The sequence below is a fragment of the Rhea americana genome, unplaced genomic scaffold (assembly GCF_003343005.1).
Source record: "Rhea americana isolate MKP2758 unplaced genomic scaffold, rheAme1 scaffold_17, whole genome shotgun sequence".
Classification (NCBI taxonomy): Eukaryota; Metazoa; Chordata; class Aves; order Rheiformes; family Rheidae; genus Rhea; species Rhea americana.
Window position 1 is genome coordinate 2,777,095 of NW_028185816.1, and position 24,450 is coordinate 2,801,544.

A 24,450-nucleotide genomic window follows, 5' to 3' on the forward strand; every position below is an offset into this window, starting at 1 on the left:
CAATAAAGCCTGGAGAAAACTGCCTGTACAGTAAAACTGTACTAATGCTTTCACTGTTTCTTGTCTTTGTGTCTGTTGCCTTTTGTTTTATGTCTAGATCTTAAGCTCTTTATAGCAAGAATATTCATCTTGTGACATTTCTACAACTTCAAGTAAAACAGAGGGCAGAGTGTGACATATTGATTAGTCAATTCCCATATATTTTTGAAGCGCTTTTCTTGGAGATACACAGTAGATATCTAACTCCAAGACCTGGCACTGCAGTATTATAGAAAGTGATTTTCAAAATTTAGACAGGAGTCAGAGATGGGGGTGGCGGGGGGACAAGCATAAAAGAAATCATCTACTTCCTTGCACTCTGATAGCATAAGATTCAGGGGTTTTGCTTAAAAGTTTCAGAGTAATACCCGCAAACACACTAGTCTACACACTTTTTCAGACAGCTCAGTCAGCAAATCAAAATCTTGCATATCATGTGAGTATATAGAAATGCAGTATGTAATACTGCAGAGCTTTGTAGGCAGCATATTTACACAATGTTACATTTTTAATGCCTTTCATTCATATAGTTTAAATAATACAAACATCAACTTTCACAAAATCCTTTTCAAGTAATAAAACTGTCTCTCTATTTTACAGATGGATGAAGATGGCAGATACTACAGATCAAATACACTGTTCAACTAAAAATATATATGTTTGAAGACCAGGCTAGTTTCGTTTGCTGGTTAGTACAACTTCTGTTTGCTTAGCAGCTATCTCAGTAATGCATAAAAAAAAAAATATTTCAACAGTGTCAGTTTTCCCTTTGAGCACAGAAGCAAACTTCACTAACATGCTACTACTTCATAGGATGTTACAAAAACAAAGATGTTCATCTGAGTATGACAGAGGAAGGAGAGGAAAGAGAAAGTAAGAGATGTTATGCCTGATCTTCTAGTTTTCCTTTTTATATCTGTAATAGTTGGTAGAAATTTGCTAGCTTCCTTTTATTGCTGAAGATTGCCTGAAATTAGTACTTTTTTACAGTATGTGATGCTTATAGTTAATTGTCAGTGTTAAACAGTAGTTTAAAAAAGTAGTAGTTAAAAAGTTAAAAGTCAGAATATATTAGTTTATCTGTTAGCTATAAAAATGTACTTTATACATACACACAATATTGCTAACTCCCGTGACATTTATCACAAGCATAACATCTTCATAGTATTTCTTAAGGATGCTAGCTCTTGGTGTAAGGGTTAAAATTTCTTTGTAGGTTTTCAAAAATCTCTGAAAAGTTTTGAAAAAACATGAACCTCAAAATCCAAAGTTCAAATTAAAAACCCATTTTAAACAATAAAACTGGGAGACTAAGTCATATTTTTAATGCTGCACAGAAACAGAGAAGCACACTAATACAAATTTAAGATTCATACTGTTTTTCAGTTACAGTATCATTTCTTATTTTATCTTTTTAAAACATCTGCTTGATGGTATTTAACCCAAGCTAGTTTGTCCTATTTTTGAAATACCCTGGACTGTATTCTTCAGCTGTTTGGGTGCAGTAGTGAACAGTATACCAACTTGCAAAAATACTCTGAAATAGAGATACAGTTCAGACCACAGTTGTACAAATATCTGAACATTTGGAAAACATTCATGAAAAATTTTAAGAATTTAGTGAAATAAATTGTATTTCATGTTAATTTATTGCCTTTAATAGCTACTACAAAATAAAAAACAAGGAAAAAAGCAAGTAAACTACTTCTGTCCCAAGTAGCAGAAAGATGTTAATGTTCATCAAATAATAAATTTGTAGGTTCACTCTGAAAATTACTTAGGATCCACCATATACAGATAGGAGCTCATAAACTCTTTACTTGTCTGTTACCTTCTCACTGATTCTTGCATTGCATTATTACCCAGCATCTTCAAAAGAACAGCTGCAAACTTTTGCCTTTATATCACAACCATCTTTCAAAAGTTCAACAGTTAAACACCCYGCAAATTATACTTTGTTACCTCTCAGTGTGCTCTCTCTCTAGAAAATATTGATATTTTTGTTTATACTGTATACAAGATATATGGTTTTTACTCATGTTTATATAAAGGATTTGGAAAATACTACTGGACATCCAACTGCTACGTTCATAATTTCTGCCTACTCTCTGCTCTATAAAGTTTTGTCTCTTCTGCGCTTCAAGAATTGCAAAATTAAATCCTGGACTATGTGGAAGTTAAAGACCTTTTGGTCAACCACTGTAATGATATTATACCTCAATAACCATACCAACGACTGTAAGAACCCCCACTCCAGAAGATGAGTTAGCTGTCCTATATACCTAGCCAAGCAAATAGAGCAACAGAGAGATGGCACACTAAGATCCCTATCTTCCTAACACATGCACCACATCCCAATTCCATGTGTCAAAACAGGAGGCTTTAAATACTACTGCTCCTGCTCTTGTCTAATTTAAACTATGAAAAAATGCTCTAATTTACTAAAATACTAAGTTAGCAGATATCTGTAAAAACTTTTTAAAATTATTTTTTCTATTCTTTTGGACTGAGGCAAAAGAAGTAGATCAACTTTAAATGATTCCAGGGCTGAAATAATGAGCACTCTCCACTTACTTGCTATGGTTTTGTCTGCCCTACATTTCAGTATTTCAAGCAAAGCTGTCAAACATTTGGAAAACCTTCTACAGAGAATGAAAAGTAGTATTAAAAAATGAACCACACATGGCTGCATTAAATCTTAACCTTCTCTCCCAAGACATTAATTTCAGAGAAGTTTCAGACTTTTCAACTTTTATTATCCATCTTTTAGATTTTTTTTTTTTTTTTTTTGGCAAGGGATACTATTATTAAGGTTCTAAAATTCAAAGGTAAAAACAGACATAAAACAATAATGAAGTCATCACAACAGAAAAATATAAAGTTATCAGATGATTCTGATTTAATAGCACGCCCCAAAGTGACGACAAGCTATCAATAGTGACGGAATAATAAATCTCTAAACTAAATTATCAAATCAAAAGAGATTTTTAGCTCTGAAATTATCTATAAATTCACCATGGAATAACTCTGACAAATTAAATTTGTAAGTCTAAACGCAAATCTTGGATTCTTGCTTTATTTCAATAAGGGATATCTATATAAGCTAAAGATATGCTCTAAGGTAAGGACCTGAGTGAATCATGCCCTAAGATTTCAACAGTATTACTTACATGCATTGAAATACTTCTACACTTTTGCAAGGTCTACATTTAATGACTAAATCTAAGTTGTAAATAAGAGTCAACTTTGTATCTCTTAGTATCCTCCTCCCATTTCTCCATGTTAGGCATACACTAATAGCTATGATGAATTTATAGCCTGACAGTATTTGTTCAATATAATGCAGACAGAGTAAGATTTCCAGAAGAGTATGAATTATCCATTTACTTTTTCTATTACTGATAAAAGAACAGAACTAAGATGAAAGTAGACAGGAAGCCATAATTTTCACTATCTACACTACAATACCCTTTGGAATCTGTAGAATGACATGAATTTATATTAGAAAACAAGAAATGATAAAAGATATTATGTAATAGTCAGGTAGAAGGAACTCAAACTTTACAAATAAGGCAGTGCTTCACGATCTGATGAAGATACCATTTTAATGAATGATAGAATTGAATCAACAGTGCAAACAGAAGAGGCAGAAGTCAGAGAAAAGGGGCTAGCTGGACTACCATCACAAAAATGGGAGTCATCACGGGTAAGGATGTGATACTATGACATAACAGCAGTACACATCAACGACACTCATTTCTGCTGATAGAGCTGTACGAGTGACAGTAAGCGGGCATGAGAAGAGTGAGATAACATGCTGTTCAGAAGAGGAAAAGAATGAGAGGGAGGGAAAGGATGGAAGCAGTCAGAATGAGAGAGAAATCCAAGCCACAATATTCCCATAATAATACCAAATCCATGGCTAGAAATTCAATAGAATGAGATTGTGCCTGCTGACTGGAATTGCACRGGTTAATAGCAAGCCCTTCTAAAATCCCATTATCAGTATCTGAGGGTTCTATCATATTCATTCCTTTATCAGAAACTCAATATAGAGCCAATATATTCCAATTTCAGAGTCAGAATTCTCTCTCAAGGACATGGATGACATTTTATTTGATTAAAAAGTCATACTTACTATTTTATTTACTCTACATTATAATAAAACATAATAATAAATTAACTTTTTTAAAGACAAGATAGGTGTAACTGGGCAAACATTCGACACAAAGTCTTGGTACATACAAAGTTTAGGAACAAACAAGAGTACTGTGCTAAATGACAAAAATGCACAAATTACTAGCATATGCCCTGCAATATTATAGAATCCACATTTTTTTAACATGACAAATGCAAGGGATAACATGAACATAAAAATATCAAAATTGCAAAATGTATTTGAAAAGATTTTCAAGATGAATGTTTTATACACTCTTTATACGTTATCAGCTAAGCTAAYGAGGTCAGGACACAAAAAACTATCAATCGTTCTCATCTGACAGAAGTATTCATAGATCCATGTAAATTTGTCTGTACACTACAGAGCTCATCTTAACACTTTACATCACATTAAAAGAAACCTGCAAGACAGTCGACATTAAAGAAGAAAAACGTTAACTGGTTTTGTCCTATTTAACTTCCAGCTACAGTCTGTGAATTCTTGTTGCATTTCCTGCCTTTTTAAAAATCAGAGTAAATTTAACACCAGACTGGCTGTTCTTAGGAAAGTCCTTTACCCTCGCTTACAGTGTATATACCAGTTTTCTTACCAGACTTGCCAGTAAATCTCACCTCTGACATAGAGTGTCTGTTCATATGCAGCKTTTGGCCTCTCTGCCATAAACACCAACAAAGGGACCAATTACTGAAAACTTTGCTGGTACCTTCTGTAAGGCAGACAGCCATCCACTGGGAATGGACTATGACAATACTCATCTCACGTAGGCCAAATGGTTGCTCTGTGGTAGCAATTAAGACACCATCAGCCTTGGCTAGATTCAAACCAGCAACAACAAGCATAGATCTGACCAAATGAGCACAAATCAAGAGACATTAACTTCTAAAGATGGGCTGGATTGGGCCACATAATGGTATTAACTTCTCTAATTATCTATAGATCATGCAGACACATTGTTGTAAGACAGAAATTCCTGAAGCAAGATTCCTTAACCTGGCCACGTGACTATGATGTTTAAGCCACATCTGTAAACATCTAAGAAATCAAACATTCATCTAAGATCATTTCAAGAATCAAAATAGTAAGGCAGATATTCTGAATGTTTGTACTTAATTTTATTTTCTTTACCTACATAAAGCCAGTGCTCATCACACAATTCCCATAGCTTTGGAATGAAGTTTAAACCACTAATATCAGTGCAGAACCCTCTTTCTAAAATTACATTTGGAAGCAAAAGTTTTGTTGCTTATAATACTTTGATCCAGAAGTCTATCTGAAAGTCTTATATTGCAGACTGAGAACATGAGGGACTAACAAACGTCACAGCCAGTGGAAAAATCTTGCCTCTGTGGCAAAGGTCCACTGACTTCAGGTTTTTGACAGAAGGTATCCTCTTGAAATCTATATCCTCAGGCAGTTTAAAGTGTGGCTGGTGAAGGCCTCAGATCTCATGATATTATTACAAAACCACGCATTTTCTCTCTATCAGTCTCAAGGCTCAATAAATTTATGTTTAAAACTGTCCAAGACATTAAGCTTGTGTATTTGAAGTTCTACAGTTAAGTATAACATAACAGAGGAGAGTGGGGTTTTCCCCCAGGCAAAACTGCAAATATCTGATTCTATACTATGTCATTATAAAGCTTGTGGCAATATTTTTAATTAAATTATTCGGTATTTATCGAAAGTTCCAGACTAGTGAATAGAGAACCAAAATAAAGCTGAATAGTTTGTCTGTTGGACACAGCACAAAAAAGGAACCTTAAAATGGAATTACAGTATGCCAGAACTACGTAATTTTATTTAAAGTTAACATTTTTTTAAATTATACATAAGTCACCACACTGGATAGATTCCAGTTGCAAATTAGCATGTAATAGAATTAGCATACGTATTTGGTATTCTCTATGCAATGTATATGATAGATCTATTTAAGCAAGCAAGCATACTGAATCCAAACAATCATTCACACTGTTTATGTGCATGACGTAGAATCTACACAGACTAGCTGCTACTGCTCTAGGGCTGAACTCTGTTTTTTCTTCCAGAATCTACTCTGTAATGGATTTAAACCAAACGATCAGACCTTCATACTTTGTAAATTATATAATTGTTCATTAAACTGAAATGTGAAATTTTGGATAAGCACATGCTTTAGCCACCTGTACTCGTCAAGTAGAAAAGGTAACGAACATGTACTTGGTCCCCACCATGTGGCACTCACCGAAAGATCAGAGAAAGAAGCCATTTTCCAACTGCACCATGTGAAATCATTAAATTAGGTCAGAATTAAAAAAAAAAAAAGTACTCTACAAGTACTCTAATCCATAAGTGAGACACTTTTATTCAAGAGAAGTATTTTAAAAAGGAAAGTGGTTTATTTCAGAAAAAACAGAGAAGTTTAAACTGCTAGAGAAAATATATTAATTTTGAAAAAAATATTTCCCATAGAACAGAACCTTTCTCCTATCTTGGGAAGAGCAAGAATTTCTGAAGAACAATATGAATTATCAATATATTTATACATATGAATGGAAGAAACTAATTACCAGTAACTAATTCTTGCAGTACTATCTTTCAAGACTCAAAGTGCTTTTCAGTTCTAAGCTACTCAATTCACCATTGAAAAACAACTACAAACTAATATGTAATAGAAGACAAGTTATAATTGAACCTCAAAGCCTTGCAGTGCTACCCGCTTTCAACTTGCAATGATTTCACTTGCCATCCTATCACTTAAGCCATCAAGAAATCTTACTAGCCTGGCATTTCTTTCTTTCTTCATTACTACTCTGAAGCAGTAAGAATAAAAACGATAGAATTTAAAATTTATTTCATCTAATTCCACAACCACCTCTTACCTGAAAAAAAAACCAACAAAAAAAACAAACTATGCAAACRAAAGGCTATATGACTTTTAAGAGCAAGAATCCTACAAAACAGGCTTGATACTTCAAGATACTACATTTCCCTGTGAAAACTAATTATTCCCAGCTTTCCCCGACTTCACAATGGGAAGTGAAGTCTTCAGCAGTGAAAACTTCCATCATTAGGACTAAGCAGAACACTGTTCTTTTTTTTAAAAAAAAAAAAAAAAAAAAAAAAAAAAAGCTTTTCTGCAGGCTGCATTTTGCACATAAAGGTCTTGCATGCAGCCATCCTGAAGCAACATTACATTCTATGCTCTGTGGCCTACATGGTTCGTCAGGTACTAATTAGGTAGCATGTTCTGTCAACACTTTCCTCTTCCTCTTCTATTAATTGATCATTCTGCCAAATTAATAAAATGCAACACCAGTTCCAAATTCCTTGAACTCCTTTACCTGTGAGAAGAAAATGGGGGGGGGGAGGGGGGAAGCAGGAGGGAAGGGAAGGAGTGAAGACCTCTAAAAGGTCACAAGTTAACTCTGCTACAATTTATCTTGTCCCAGATCTGGAGCAGCAATAAAAACACTATGTTCAAAGGTTAATTATGTTCCTGACAACATTCTCTTGAGTCTAAATTTATGCCTTTTTCCTTAGATAAGCAAACACAAGCATAAAATATTTCATCTAATAGGCAATATTAACTTCAAAAAATGGTACCAGCTTATGAAAAGGTAAAGACTGCAAAACTAAACACACTGAGCCATTAATGGCATATGCCTCATCAGAATATCTGCAGTTAATGCTATCACTGTTAGGTAGTGTGTATCAGAAAATAAGTCACGAATATTGTCCAGAAACTACAGTTCTGATCACACCTAAATGTCCAAACAACAGCTGCCCTAACAGCCACATACAGCCAGAACAACCCAAATTAGTATTTTATAAACAACTTAAGAAATAAAATATATTTTTTCTCCATTTATTACACTGCAGTAAAGATCGCGGAAGATATATAAAAAAAAAGAAAAAAGAAAAAAGAAAAAAGGAGGACAAAGCAGTTGCCAAATACAACACACTACTGCCACCTAATGCTTATTAGAAGGTTACATCGAAAAGATTTCATTGTTTCTTTGCACTACACTAGCATTATGAAACATGGAGATGAATTAAAGTATACTACTGTTATTCAAATTTCCTCCCGGATAGGCTTTCTAAAGTGGACTGATGTGATCACACCCCTTYATACATAAGGAATAAAACAGCCACRATGCAATTTCAGTGGGCTAAATGTAAGCCTAAAAATGTTTAATTTGCAAAAGTATCAGTAATGTTTAATACATGTACTTCCTCAGGATATCCACATTTAAGTATGAGGACATTTACTAGATCAGGGTCCACATGTGTTTACATTTTTGTAAGCTAAGCCCTATTAAGTAACTAGCACAATTCAATACTGAAGAGCTTCACATAGCAAGTATTTGGGGAAAAAAAAAGTATGGGTTTATGTTAATAACAGTACAAGACACAATTACTTTGCCTATGCTTTTTTTATTTCAATGATTTTGCAACAAAGCACTCTCTCTGAAACTTGAAACTTGCTCACTTCCATGGAAAGGATAATTCCAGGCCTTAAACTTGCTTTCCTATCCCACAATCAGTCCTTTCAACATGTTCACTGAATTGGCAGAAGTTAGCAGTGAACATGGACGCTGCAAAGGGAGAAACAGAGTGAAAAGTGATACTCAATCCTTTCACACAGAAGTGGATTTAAACCCCCCAAAAGGACGTCTATCCAAAGGCAGCTGGAAAAAAGAGCAAGGAATTTTATCTCCTTGACTCATTACTACAAGCTGTTTCTCTACCTTTCTCGCCTCCAAAMACAAACATTTAGGCTTTTTAAAACTTTAGTCTTTTCCTACCTGATCTGGTTATCTACTTTGACACTGATTCCAACCTCCACTGCCTAGCTCCAGGATGATTCTTATTTAAATGCTCCTCATTTAAAGAAAGATGGTATTATTTCATTTTCCTTCTAGTCTCTTCTTTCGTCTCACCCATTCTACGATGCTTTTATAATACTGCTCAGTGTTCAGCTAGCTTGTGGAAACCTCATCCGTCCTCCTCCCTTTTTCTTCCTTCCAGTCTACCATAATCCAAAATTGTAAAGCAGGTATCAATCTGAGCTCCTTTTATGATGTTCAACTGCTTGTATTTTTTATACACGTTATTCATCTTTTCCATACCTTTAGGGCACAGATAACCTGTATGGAATATCCAGCAGATGGATCTGCAGTTTCACTTGGGACAAATGAGAACTATCAAAATAGAAATATTTCAGATAACAGCTGCTATTGCTGTTACTATCAGGAAACATTTGCTGTAACTCCATGTACTTGGAGCACATACAGATGAAAAAAAATTTCCTTTAAGATTTTAGTTAATCATCACCCTATCAATAATTTAAAAGAAAAACATAAACCCAGACATCCCAACTTGCCAGACACAAAACATATAGAATAAAATAAAAAGCTAGCATTACACTTACATATTTATAGCACTTCTATTATACAACAAAATGCAACAGTTATGCAGACCACATAACTGGCATTCCCTAACATTTGTGCAGTAGAAAGAGAGGATAGTGCTATCAATCTGATGCTGCCAATTCTTGAAAATTATTACTAGAGTTCTCAAACAGAAAATRTGTAATTAAAAAATTTTACAAAATAAATTATACTATCCTAGACCCTTTAATTTGCACCTAGGACTTCTTTAAGGCATTTTGTTCAGAAGTATTTTAAACATCTTCAACCCCCTTTTTGATTAAGCCAAAAACTTCACCAAAACATCTTTCACATTCAAATCACATTAGCTGTCAACCCTAATTTCTGACCAGGATGTTGAATGGTTCTATTATTCCTGATAAAACTAAATCTCTGGTCAAGTTGAGCATGAATCTGAGTTGTGAGTAAACTGAAGTCTGAAAACAGATGGGCTTTCATTTTCTAAATCTAATACTTGCTACTAAAAWCCCAGTCTTCTGCATACTTTTTTTAAAAGCTTTTTTATTTAAGTGCAGCAATAACAGGACTGCTATTGTAATTCTGACTATACTTTCGCAACACTTTTATGGAAAGTGTTAAGGAAATAAGCACTTTCAATTTAGTGAGATGATACTCGTGAAGTCCTATGATTGCAGAACTAGCATTACACTATAAAGTATTTCTAATTATAAATTACCTCTTTCTCTGCAGTAAATTGCTGTAAACTTCAGACTTGAACACATATGACTGGAATCCTTTTCTAATGCAATTGCTTTTATCATAATGCTACAGGACAGGCTATTTCTGTGATCCTCCCGTTCTCTTATTGGTCTTAATAATTGATAGCGGGTCTCCACTTTGTTCAAAGTAACACTTTGAACTAACTGTTCAGACTGYTCAACTGTTTTGAAGTAACTGTTACTTCAAAACACTTCAGCTCCTCCTGCGAAAACAAATAATTGCAGATTCTTGTTAGGAACTTTGTCACGATGAGGAAGATAACTATTACACTGGCAAGGGAAATGCTTCCTGCAGCAGGAATAAGTAATCAACCTAAATAACCTATTCCGAGTCTCTTCATTCCCTGTTCCTCAGTCTTCGGAAAGACTCTAACCACATTAAACTGAAAAGAGTTCAACAAATCAGCAAGTAATTACCTCATGTAGCTTTCATGTAAGATATTTACATATCTCACCTTTTCCAACTCTTGAACAAAGGTAATGCTACAAATAGTATGTAAAAGTTCTAGTTTGTATTGAGGAAAAAAAATAAAAGTTAATCTTGCTAATTAAGATATGAAAGGAGGTGAGAAAACAGAATCTATAGTTATCAGAAAGCATATCCTTAGAGATAGCCTCACAAGCCACTTACAAGACTTTTGGGAACTACACTATATACAGCATATACTATACACAGTAGCAGCAGATGAGGCAACAAAAGATCTAGCAAAGTAAGAAAATAAAGAAATTAAACATTAAAAACTGTCAGGTATATAGGTAAAAATACAACTATAAAGGGAATTTTGAAAGCTCATTTTAAAATTTTGGTCCCTGTGTTCACAACTTGTTAAGCATTACATTATACCATACTTGGTTGTSATAGTTTAATGTGACCTGTGCTCCTGGCCCTAGTCATGAAATAATGCCAGCTGCACAAATGGTCAGGAAACTAGTTCAGGCAAATACTATTTTCAGGTGAAACAAACCCCAGAATCCTGTACTGTGTTATAAAAAACAGGTTAGCTTAAAACTACTGAAAAAATGGGCATGAACTTTTCCAGCTGACATGCACTGATGTGGATGAGGGAAAATTATTTCCCAGCTGAGCAACATCTGGCAGAAGGGCAGGGACAGGCAGTTAGGGGCAGAACTGCTGAATATGAAGCACAGTCTTTTCTCTCCCTAGAYGACTGTCACTAAACTAGTATTCCAAACCAGACTAAACCATTACTTTTCAAACTGATTTGCAATGCCCTAAACTGGACAGACACTTTGAAAATGTTGGATTTAAATATAATGCCTGGATTCCAAAATATCCAGGGCATTTTAACTTGAGTATTCAAATCGTTTTTTCCCTTTCATTATGAAGTTTTAAATTACTAGTAGTTAAAGATGTAATAACAGAATTCCATCCAATATTTACAGCATGTTTAAAAAAAAAATCAACCTGCAGGCTTAAAAATAGATATTTTTTCATTCATGAGTTGAAAGAACAAAAATTCAGAAGGCTGGATCGAGAGAAACTGAATTTAACCTACAAACACCAAATAATTTCATATTACATGAAAAGCTTAAAAGCAAAGAGAAGTGATTAAAATCAACTTCAAAAATTTTCACCTAGCAAAAATATGTCTATTTTCAAGTAGAAGGGAAATAATCAGATTAACCACAGGGTTTCCTCCTTCCCCCCATCCTCATATGAAATACGCAATATTTAAATGTTCGTCTCTCTAATCTGCTTGTTCAGTGCTCCTTAGGCACTGCAAATAGCAAATAATGAATGTTACAACATTTCTTTGATCTCAGAGATCATAATAAGAATGAACTCAGGCTAATTCTTACTCCCGGATTGGAAAAACCTATATATAAAGAACAGTAAAATAAGATGCTCCAAGGTATCTTTAATCTTATTTCACCAAAGCAGGCTTTAGGAGAACTACACAGACATCAATAGGCAAATTTTCAAAAGTGCTTATGGAATCAACATCACTTGGGAAAGTGTGACCTGAAGTACCGAAGACATTTTTTGAAATTCATATATTAGCGAGCGTAACTGTAACRCTTGCACATTTAGAAAGTTTCTTAAAGATTTCTTGCCACTTTTCCTATCTCTAAGTGGAATATATAATCTCAGAACCATTGGTGACCTCAAAATGACAGATTACATCAGCTGAATTATACTTTTTAAAATAACACAAAAAGCTAAATATTAACAGAATTTTACAAAGAATTTGGAAAATATTTGGGTCTGAAACCCACCAGAAACCACCTACCTTTTATAAGACACCTTAACCTGAGAGAAACAATAGTAAACATAGAATCATAGAATCAGTAAGGTTGGAAGGGACCTCTGGAGATCATCTAGTCCAAYCYCCCTGCTCAGCAGGGTCACCTACAGCATGTTAGACAGGGTTGCATCCAGGCGGGCCTTGAAGATCTCCAGAGAAGGAGACTCCACAACCTCTCTGGGCAACCTATTACAGYGCTTCGTCACTCTCACAGTGAAGAAATTCCCCCTCACGTTCAGGCGGAACTTCCTGTGCTTCAATTTCTGCCCATTGCCTCTTGTCCTGTCACACGGGGCAACTGAAAAGAGTTTGTCCCCRTCCCCTTGACACCCTCCCTTCAGGTACTTGTACACACTGACAAGATCCCCCCTCAGTCTTCTCTTCCCCAGGCTGAAGAGGCCCAGCTCTCGCAGCCTTTCCTCGTAGGGCAGGTGCTCCAGCCCTATGATCATCTTTGTAGCCCTACGCTGGACTCTCTCCAGTAGCTCCATGTCTCTCTTGTAYTGGGGAGCCCAGAACTGGACACAGTACTCGAGATGAGGCCTCACCAGGGCTGAGTACATACATACATATCCAAATACAAACAGAAGTATAGACTAAATGTTCATATCTTAGGCAGTGCCAATATATYCAAAGCATCTTAGAAAGTCTCAATCCTTACAATCAGAGGCCATGAAATATGCTATGACTATTGCTGAGGGTACACACACTCTTTTATTCCATCAATATCACACTAGTATTAAAAAGAATCAGCCTTCAGTTATTTCAAAGTTTCATAGCCGTAGTGACMAAACAATTACAAACATAATCCATATAATGCCATATGCTTTGCCTTTAGTTTTGGTTGGATTTTCTGACACTGATGGCTTGAAGGAAACATTTACATCTGGATTATTCACTCATCTGAGGTTAATTTAACTTCTAATTTGAGGTCTTTTCTCCATTTGCAGTAGGGAAACAATTTTGACAGTGTGCCTTCATAAATAAAAAATACATACTTTCCAGAAGACTTGAGGAAATCACACTATAATGTACTCTGGTTRTTTAACTCAGTTTTAATATTGATCTTTTTGCCATTAACATTTAAGCACTCTATATTATGCACTTTATATAAACAGTCCTAGTTTTTACAGAACTTCCTCATTTAAGGAGGGAATAGTCAGAGACGTAGATGAAAGCCGTCACCTAGGATAGATCAGTAACTGTGGAATAATAATCCAAGGCTTTCATTACCTGAATTTCAATAACATCATTTGCAGAAGGCATAGACATATTGAGAGAATCCTACCAAACCTGTACTGTGTGTTGCTCTTCTTTAGAGTAGGAAATTGACTGGTAGCCAGCTCTGACAAAAGACAAGGATCCCTTCACTTTAAAAAGGAATGTTTGTTCGGCCTTTCCTCAAAACCCGAACCAGTTAATATTTAATGTTTCACTTCAAGTCCAGAAAAAGAAAAGTCTTAGCTAAGATGCTGCTCAGAAAACTTGTTTATCTTTAGCTTCTCTGACCACAGATATTCCTAGGTCATAAATTCAAGCAACACAGACTGTGAACATATTAGTTAATGATAATTTATCAGGAAAAACAATGAAGTGTTCTACAACCTCCGACTATTAGATTTCAGTTTTAAAATGGTACTTTGAACATTAAATGACCTGACATGGTTTATCCAAATGAATGATAGACTAAAGTAAAAAAGTTTAACCTAGATTTTCCTACTACAACGATGCAAGCTATCTACAAAGTACTCTACAAGATGGCCCTTCAAGCATACAATTAACTCCTAAATCAAATCATTTTGAATTAGCTCATGTTTGCTGACCAACTGAGCTCCATGGGCATTGAGAAAATATTCTTGATAAGTTGAGGTAGGGAAAAGATAAAACATGCAGCATGGGACAATTCTTACAACATTCAGATCATGATTTTCTGACTTGAAAGTATGCAAAGACTAAGGAAAGAAAAAACGATGTTGCTTTTATTTATTTCCCTAATAGATATATTACATATTTTAAATAGAGGACAGAAATCATGCACAGAAAATTTAAATCTAAATAACCACAGATCCCAAAACACTAGGCTTTATAGGTTACTACATCATATTACAGAAACCTCTGTTTCCGATCAACAAACAACAGGAATTGAAGGTCACTATGTACTATGGTACAATGTATTATTCAAAACAGTGTAAATTTAATTTTACATCAAACACTTTTTTAATAGCAATCTGGGAAATATCAGCCCATTTTAATAAGTATTAATAACTATTTCAGATTCAGTGCAAGTGTGTTCAATCTCACTTAACAGCAAYAAAAGAGCCTTATATAAACATAGTTATTGCAAATGATGGATTCTACCATTAGCGCTCATTGCCTTTCAAAGTTATGTTCAGGGATTATAGCTTCTTTAAATAATAGTCCCAGTGCTTAAAATTTCAGAGGTAGGCATTTAAATAAATATTGTTTTTAAAACAYTGAACAACTCAAGGTATTCTTGACTGTGGCTGCTCAAACCTCAGAATAATCAGAACAATTACTTGTGTGAAAACATTACACCAGTCCTTTGAGTTTCTTTCTTTGTGCTTTAAGTTGTATCTTTCTCTACAGGATATTTATTTCAGACTTCTCATTTCAGAAATTTGAAATAAAACGCTAAGAACTACACCATATAAAACTACTTCTGCATGTCTTCAAAAGTGAGATAGAATACTTGTAAATATTAACTAAAGAAGTGTGTTTATATAATTTAATACAYTGCCATATGTAAGATATTTTAGCCTTAAATTTTAATCCTACTGTAACTAGGGACACCTAATATCCATAAGTATGGAACACATTTCACAAAATGTCTTCCAAAGATATGTTAGATTCTATTTTTAATATACTTTGTTACTATCCATAATTTATATAACCAGTGCAGAGAACATTCGAAAGAGGCATCATTAGAGTCCTTTACATAAATTGACCTTGAAGGTCAATTAGAYATTGGCTAAATCTCATATTTCAGTAGTCTGATGCCTATTCTGTTCTTATCCATGTACCTGGAAACTAGAGAGAAAAGTAAAGTACCAGAAGCTGATGATCATACTTCCGCTAAGTGTTTGTTTAAACTATCATCACTTTATCAACAGGCTGGGTAAGCAATCCATTGTTCACTTCCTGGCTTACTTTGTAATGCCATATATTTTAATCATATTTTATATTATATAAAAGTTAAAAATAACTCTTCTATAAAGACATTTACATTGTTCAATTGTTAAACTTTAYTTAGTTCTTAAAAATCAAGTAAAAAGTTTTACTTTTTTACCTAAGTAATAAAAGAACAAGATGTAACTCCATATATATCAAGATATGGTAGATATCCACCTCAAGTGAGTATTGCAGACTCTACAATCAATATTGTCACAGCCCACTTTTCCTACTGTGATACCTTACTGTACTCCTTCTCCCTTCCTCCCTGCAACTATATTCATGAACTTTTTTCCCTCCCCTCACCTTTGAAAATTAGGATACCTTTCTGAGCCTGTCCATGCACAGGACACGTGCCCAGTGTATACCTTCCAGATGGTTGCTGACCAGCCAGAACACTAATTGGTTAGCCACTGCATTTCATTTGATTAGCCAGCTGCCTAATCGTGTCAGACATATGCTCTCATTGGTCAGTTCCCCTAACGAGAGCACGTAAGGCTCAAGGACCAACTGCAGCCTGCATTACATCTTCACACAATTCCAGCAGAGCAARTAAGAGCTTTTGCTCAGACATGGCAGTCTGCATCACCGTATGGGGTGGCATAATGCACTTCCAGAATGTTTGGCTTTTAAGTACCATCATGACATATACAATGAATTTCTGCTACCATCCAGATTCGTAGAAGTTCCTGTTACTGCAACATGATCACTGCCAGGGTAAATATCTGTTCTGCAGACCCACTACTAAAAATTATCATGATAATGACCTCTTCTGGTAAAAGAAAAAAAAAGATCAGGTATATGAATTAAACAAAAGATCTTATGGTTGAAACAGCAGCAGGAACATCAGCATGATCATGATCTGACTAATCAAGCTGTTTGAACTAGTGACTTCCAGAATACTGAGATTCCTTTAGATGCTGCATAAATTAATAATCAATTTTGCAAGTCCCCATCTGTATTTTATTTGAGTCACTAACAGTAGAGCAAATGCAAAGAACKGCTCAAAATAAAGCAGTCAAGAAGATCCTCCTTTTTATCAAACTTATTGTAATTGCAATAAAGAAAAATATGCCACTAACTTCAGTCAGCTACAACTAGGCTGCACTGAAAATGTTCTTTTTATACTGTCAAATTACAAAATCCATTTTTTTTAGTTACCTCAACTAGATTTAGAGAAGCACAATAATCTGCTAAGTATCTCCAACAAATATGCTGCCATACAAATGAAAAAAATGAAAGATCTGCAAGAGACTTTAAAAAAAAAATCATAAAACAAGCAGACATGGATTACGCTCTAATAATAATCTTCATTATGAAAAGCATTATTATAAGACTTCTGATATCCCACAGCTCAAAATGTTTTCATTTTTAGAAATCAAATTCTCAACTTAAATTCAACATCCAAAGAGTCCTTAGCTGACAGGTACTTTCAGGAATAACTCTGAATTTAGTTTGTAACTTTACATATATGACCTCCCCTGAATTGCTAGTCCCTGCAAAATGTGGATATGTACATAAATCTGGTACAGTACTATGGAATTCTTTTCTCCAGAGAGATAGATGTCTTTCCTCTACACAAGCTCAGCTGAACAATCTCTTCCTGAAATTATTTTGCATCATTAAATTAAACTTCTATTAATGTCATTTTCTAACATTGCTGACAGTCATTCTCACATATCTCTGATGCCGTTTTTAAATTTTATATTCTTTCAAACACAATAATAGACCATCTTAACACTTTGTTTGTATTTATATACACACACCACCCTTTCTGATCAAAAGATAATCTTTGTACTGGTGTGTTAAGTGGCTCATTTTATCTCCTTTCCATATTAAAAATAGGAGCATCCTGAACACTCCTTGCTCAAATTATACGGATTTTCTTTAAGATTAGGGCATGCATTGTGACAGCAGCATATAATTTTCCTGCACAATAATTTTTTTCCAGTTGAAAGGTATCCTATAATATCATCAGTATCAACATGAACAGACACCTGATTTTCAGCTAGACAAAGCTTGTATGTTTGCTGACTTTATTTTCAATAAAGAGCAGTTTTCAGATATAGAGCCGCTATGTGAAAATTTGAAAACAACCTGGCAGCTCATTTTTTGACCACAAAATCCTAGACCAGAAGGTGATATAAAAACTGTAACAATATTATGTATACAGCCTAAAACTTGTTCATGCATTCATGAATTCTTACYGTAGAAACTGCAGCGTATCTACTTACAGATAAAAAGGCTGTATTTATCCCAAATATTTCAAAAACAGGATGAGGATGTTCTGAAGATAGAAAGATTAAACACTACATTCCTACTACTTAGACAAAAAGTAATAATTCTCAAAAATCCTTCATATCTCTTTTGGGAGTATGGAATCTGCAAGTTTTCTGTGCTTCAGAGAGCACTTCAGAAGGAATTTAATTAGAAATACATATTTTATAACCAACATAGCCCTATGCAAATATTCCTTGATTGGCTATCTTAAATTCCTTCTGAACTTCTTCAGAGTTATTGGGTGAAATTCTCTGCCAGAGAAGACACTGGCATACAAATCAACATACACTCAACTTTCAACCAGCATACACAGAATTTTGATTTTGTTTTAAAAATAATCTATTTACAAAATTGTCAGTAACATGACTATGTTCTATACTCAAAAGCCTGTGGTCTTCCACTACTATTGTCACAATAGTAAAGTATAAAGATGATCCAGGAATCAGAGTCACATGAGTACACAAGAATTTTGTACAATTTTTAAGTTTTATGGTTGCAAAGAAATTTCTAAATATTTAAGTAAAAGTTTATAATTAAAAGGTGAAACAAATAAAAAGTACCAGTTAATAAAAGAAAAAAAAACGATTTTTCAGCCAAATCTATGTTGTTTTCTATGTCTACTTAATATTATTTAAAATATGGGATTGACATAATTCAGAAACCATAGTAAAATAATTCACTTAAAGATATGTTGCCCTAGTTGGGTCTTATGCACAGTTCCATTTGTTACGAGTTCACGTTCATCCTTAATTTGTTAGAATTGACAAAAACAGTTATATTTTAAAAAGAAATCAGTTCTAACTGAATTTGTGCTTGTGAGATATTTCTCACAATGTTCAGTGCAACCATTTTTATTTGCATACTACCCTGTGTTATTAAGGTCAGTGCTGAGATTTATCTGCAAATTCAGATATCTTTTGGATGACATATGGCAAGATCTGCAACTCTTCTTAGCCTAGGAAATTTACATCTGCCTGTTCATTCAAGATACTAAGCATACTTGTGTTGACAAATACAGAAAATAGCAGATGGCAAAAAGCAAATGCTCAACATGAAGCATTGGGGATCATCTCAAGAAACCCTGGACTCAGGCATTTGCCATTTTTATTTTAACAGCAGAATTATGTTTTTTAAAAAAATCTAGCATTGATTATCCTGGATACTAATGAAAATCTGTGAGTAGAATATTCACTATTACGGAATAAATACCTTATTAATTGCAGTTGGTATCTGAGATCTTACCTGCTTTATAAACTTGTGCCTTTTAAAACAATTATGACAGTACAATTCTTCAGAAGGTTAACTTCTGCGCTATGCATAAGTCAGAACTCTCTGTATTGACCATGTAATTTGACATGAAATCTCTTCATAAGCACCGCATGGAACTGTTCATTTGTCAATCCAGCTTCTAAACTGGACTTACTCTGATAAATCACTACCACCACAGTGCAAAGAATTGCCTGGAGTGTCTGTATGTAGATCTGTCCGTACTGATACTATCCTCCCAACAACAACTTTAGAAAACCATAAACAAACGTTTTGTTAGAGGTAAGCAGCCACTAAGAGCTCTAAGTGCAAGCTTTACTTAGGGAGCAGAGGGGTTAATTTACAAGAATGGGACACAACAGGTAAGATGAAAAGTCAGTCCAGACTTTTTTTTTTTTTTTTTTTTTTTTTAAAACACTAATAGTGAGCTGTAATGGACACCTAGGGAATAGCATCAGAACAAGACAAACTTATAGAACCCCCTCCCTTTCATATTCTACCAACATTCAGAAGTCCACGGCTCAGGGATTTTCTGAACTAGACACATTAATTTCTGTGTTAGCATGACACGTTGGACCCTTCTTTCACGAAGATCTAACAACTCTTTGAACCATGGAACCTCTTGAATTCAACAWCATCTGTGGTAATGCTTTTCACACTAACTATGGAAAGTCCTTTTAATGAAGGTGTATGTTTTGTAGGCTCCAGTCACTCCTATAGCCAATGAGCTTTTAAGGTGTATAAAAAAATACCTGTTTTATTACCATCATGTCTTTATGCTTGTCACAGACTACAGACTGACTAAGCAAGGTGCTATATCAGTAAATAGACAAACAAGAAAAGTCTGTAACAGTTCAGCTAAAAGAAAAAGATGAACAGAGAAAGGACATATGGCAACAGCAACAGACAAGCAGCAAAAAATCTGCCTTGGAGAAAATACCTACAAGTAAGCACCAATGTGGCTTTTTAAAAAAAAAAAAAAAAAAAAAAAAAAAAAAAAAAAAAAAAAAAAAAAAAAAACAGAGTGAGTGAGAGAGAGCGTGCATGTGCCATCACTAACAGCAGAAGAATTCTGAGCCAAACAACATAGGAGGGAAAAAAGAGTATTCCAATTTTCTCTAACATTTCCCATTGACCTTAAAAATAAAGAACACTGACCACTTAATTTGGAAATGCACAGATTCTAAAGAATAGTTAGCTTATTAAAGTACAGTTTTAGCAGCAGCAAAGTTTAGACAGTTATAATTACAAGAATTATCATTTTATATGCTTCAAAATAATTACATGAAAGTATGGTGATATAACACTACAGGTCAGCACTATATTTTTAAGTTGATACAGAAGAGGAAATGCCATTTCAATTCTGTTCCATTTTATTCATGTAGCAAACAGCTCTGAAGACTCCTTTATATACGATTTTAATTTAATTATACATAGGTCCATAGTTAAAGAAATACATTACTTCCATCATAGTATTCAGTTTAAGTTAGCCACCTATCTGAACAGAAGAGATATTTTACACTGTAGTCCCTTCATTTTCATTAAGAACAGAGAGATCATTAAATTTTTATTTATATTTTTTTCTAGTAATTCAATAAAACAAGAAATACTAAGATGTCCAAGGAAACAATTGTTACTGTTAAGACTGGAACTGAGAAGCTTAGTTTCTAAAGCCTTCTCCAAGGCTGACTTTTCTCATATTTAACAGTGAGAACCAAGGGATTTCTGTCCTACATCTGCCTGCAAATCTCTTGTAAAGTTTTAACTTCAGAATCTTACTTCTTTGTGAAATTTGTCTGAAATGAATCCGTGTACTAAAAGTTATTAAGAGGTACTGAGATGGGCTAATGTACACCAAGATTGCTTAGAAAACCCAGCTGAAAAGTAAGAGTATCAAAATGTGTTAATTCAGAATATATTGGTGAAATTACCTTGAAAACAATTTAAGGGGAATAGAAATAAAAAAATAAWAAAAAAAAAMCTCTAGATTGACATTTACTTTACCTCACTTAAAAATTCCAGCTTTCTACCATATTAATTCTGACATCTCAGATCAAGCAAGAGAGCACATGCATAGCTAATCTAGCACCCTGCCAATACTGACTGTTTAGCTACCAGCTGTCTAAAGCAATCAATATAAACCAAGTTCTGCTCACCTTCTTTTTGTCAGGAATAGTAACTTCGGCCTTTCTTCTCTAGCAGCTCACCAAGTTTCATGCAACTTAAGAGTTTAATTATCTAAGGATTTCTATTTGTTCAAATTTGTTTGAAAATGGCCAACAGTATCAAAAATAGAAACAGTCAACGTCTCAGTGTCTCTTACATCATCTCCTTTTCTCAGAAAGCCAGGCCAAAGCATGATTTGAGCATAAAGCCAGAGTTCAGGGGATGCAAGAGAACAAAGAACAATATGAAGTAACCTGGTGAACCTCTGAGATTCTTATGCATGGATACTAGGAGTACAGGAAAACTGAAGAAAATAGCAAGAACACGAAGTGTTAATGGATAGCCAAAAATACGACTCTACACAAATGCACCAGAAACCTTTAAATAAAATTTAAGTTAACATTCCTGTATTTTTCTCCTATACATTTTCTACCCCACTACTGCAGACTCTCAGGAAGAACCTTTTGCTCTTTGAAGATGCTCTATATTTATTATGGGTAACATTCAGGACACTAACTGCAGCATGATAGTAAATATCATAAGCATTGATTAGTGCATTTCATGACTACGTACTTCAAACAATGAATGACCTTTCTCAGYCTACAAGCCTGATTACTGTTTCATCAAATGCTGGAGGAAATATATGGCTTGATTCATTCACAAGTGTTTAGCAAAGCTAGGAAATATATTGATATCTTGGAACCAGACCATCACCACCCACCTTACATAATGTAATGATAAGTCATAAGCTCTCAACATTTATTTCATAGTTATAATATCAGTTCGTTTAGCTTGATTTAAACATACTCTGATTAATCACATTTATACAAAAACTGTAAGCTGAAGCCTGCAATTATTACTTTATTTGTTTACAAAGTAATTTTTGCACAATTTAAATAACAAAAATGTACTTACTAATAAAACCAGTTTTTGGTACTTGCGTTTTAGTTCTGTCAGACTGTCTGATGGCTTTGCACCCAAGATTTTGTACCAGTCCTTTTGAGCTATCCTTTCAAAGGCCATAGTCTGATTGGCTAAGAAATCACTTTCTTAGCGCTGCTTAACAAAATGAAATAATAATTATAATTTGAAAAGAACATTGAAAAATTAAAAGTGAAGAAATATGACAAACTACAGGATCATGAAATAGACAGTGGCCCTCAAGCATCTCTCTCCCTACATGAAATCTACAGTACAAAAAACAGTTTGTTAGTTCCCATGGCCAAAACATCCCATATATTTGACAACATATAGAAAATGATTTAGACTGTTTCCTTTCTTATCCCTAAGGATATCATGTTTCACAGAACTTCTTAGAATCATTTGGCACTTCAACCTCATGAGCAATTTTTAACCTACCCATGTTACAAGTAATACATACTTTTATTTTAAAGCAACACTGCGATCAATATTTTAGAAAATTAAGTACATAAAAGTGTGAAATTTTCTTTTGTCAATTCTGGAATAAGACACAAGAAGTTAATGACAATAATGATACACTAACACTTTAGCTTAAAGCAGACCCCTATACACACAGAAGCGCCAAACTTGTAACAGCTGATTTATCAAGAATCTCCTGATATGGAACAATACTATTTCTCAGTAGAGTTTCATGTGATTTTTTTCCACCGTCARAAGAAAACAAAAGGTTATTTTCCACTTCAGCATTAAAAAATGGATGTAATGCTAATTTCTGTTGTACCTCAAAATTAGTGTTTTTTTTTAATGGAAGATGTTTGCCTTTCAAACTTTGTTGAGACACAAAAAAAAACCAAAAAACCAAAAACAAACAAACAAACAAAAAAAAAAAACAACGAAGTGGGCAGGTATGACTACAGGATAAAGGCTCCTGTTTTTCTTTTAGTAAGAACCATGCAGGTATGCAAATATTTCCATTCCCCCTTCCCCCTTCCCAGCCCGTACGTCAGGTAAACTCCTTCCCCCAGGATGACCCCCCCCCCAAAAAAAAAGCTTTCAGAACTACGCGAAAAAGGCAGGCACCCCGGGGTCGCACTCCGCACCCCGTGACCCGCTACCGAGCGCAAAACGGCCGGTGCGCCGCAGCGGAGCCGCGCCACAGCCACGGCCGGAGCTCGGCTCGGCTCCGCGCTGACCGATACGGCGGCGAACCGGCCGCCTGGATCCCAACCCGCGCCACAAGGAGCCTCCTGGGCCCGGGAGCGGCCACCGGGGCCCTGCCGGAGCGCTCCCGCCGCCTCCTCAGCACAGCCGCCGAGACGCGGCTCCACAGGGGCGCGCGCGCCCACACGGCCGTTAACGCCAACGGACGCCAACGGTCGCCTGCGGCGCCGAGCAGAGCAGAGCAGAGCAGAAGGGCGCGCGCGACGCCTAGCCCCGCGCCACGACTCGCACCCACCTGCCCCGCGGCTCCGGCCCGGCAATGGCGGCGGCTAGTACAGGAGTTAACCCGTCCGGGAGGAAACAGCCGCCCTCGGACAGCGCTCTGCGAGTTGCGCGTAGCAGGGGCAACAGTCCGCAGGCCTCTGGGGCTGCTCGCCTGTTTCCGCCCGGGCATTAGTGGTGCTGGCACCAGCAGGAAGCGGATCTCTTGCCGGGGCTCGACGCCGTCGCCATGGCGACCGGCGGCGCTTCGGCGCGGCCACGGCAGCTGCGAGGCTCGGTAAGTGACGGCGGCCGCCCCGGCCCCGGCGCCGGCGCCGGCCCCGGCGCGGCAGCTCGCACCCAGCGCCGCGGGAGCACCCTCCCGCCGCTCTCCCTCCGGGAGGCCGCCCCCGGGGCCGGGAAGACCCGGCGCGCAGCGGGCCCCCCTTGCCCTCCCCCACGACGGGACCGGCGCGTGCCTGGCCGGCGGCTCCGCGGGCTCCGCGCCCCTCTGCTGCCTCCCCCCGGGCCGGGAGCCGCCCTGGCGCCGGGCAGCGCTCTCCCGCCCGCTG

At 36.0% G+C, this 24,450-nt stretch overlaps 1 protein-coding gene across 2 annotated transcripts in view; it reads right to left on the reverse strand.

Moving 5' to 3' along the window:
• DNAJC24 (DnaJ heat shock protein family (Hsp40) member C24) overlaps nt 1–23,958 on the reverse strand; it is a 40,358-nt gene extending 16,400 nt beyond the window's left edge. For both annotated transcript variants that reach the window (XR_014895324.1, XM_085300874.1), the window contains exons 1-2: nt 23,913–23,958; nt 22,451–22,591 (exon numbers count right to left, since the gene is read on the reverse strand). Coding sequence is in view for 1 of the 2 variants with exons in the window: in XM_085300874.1 (XP_085157000.1) it covers nt 22,451–22,558 (108 nt within the window). In the remaining variant the exon portion in view is untranslated. The remainder of the gene's footprint in view (nt 1–22,450; nt 22,592–23,912) is intronic.
• Nucleotides 23,959–24,450: the final 492 nt, after the last annotated feature.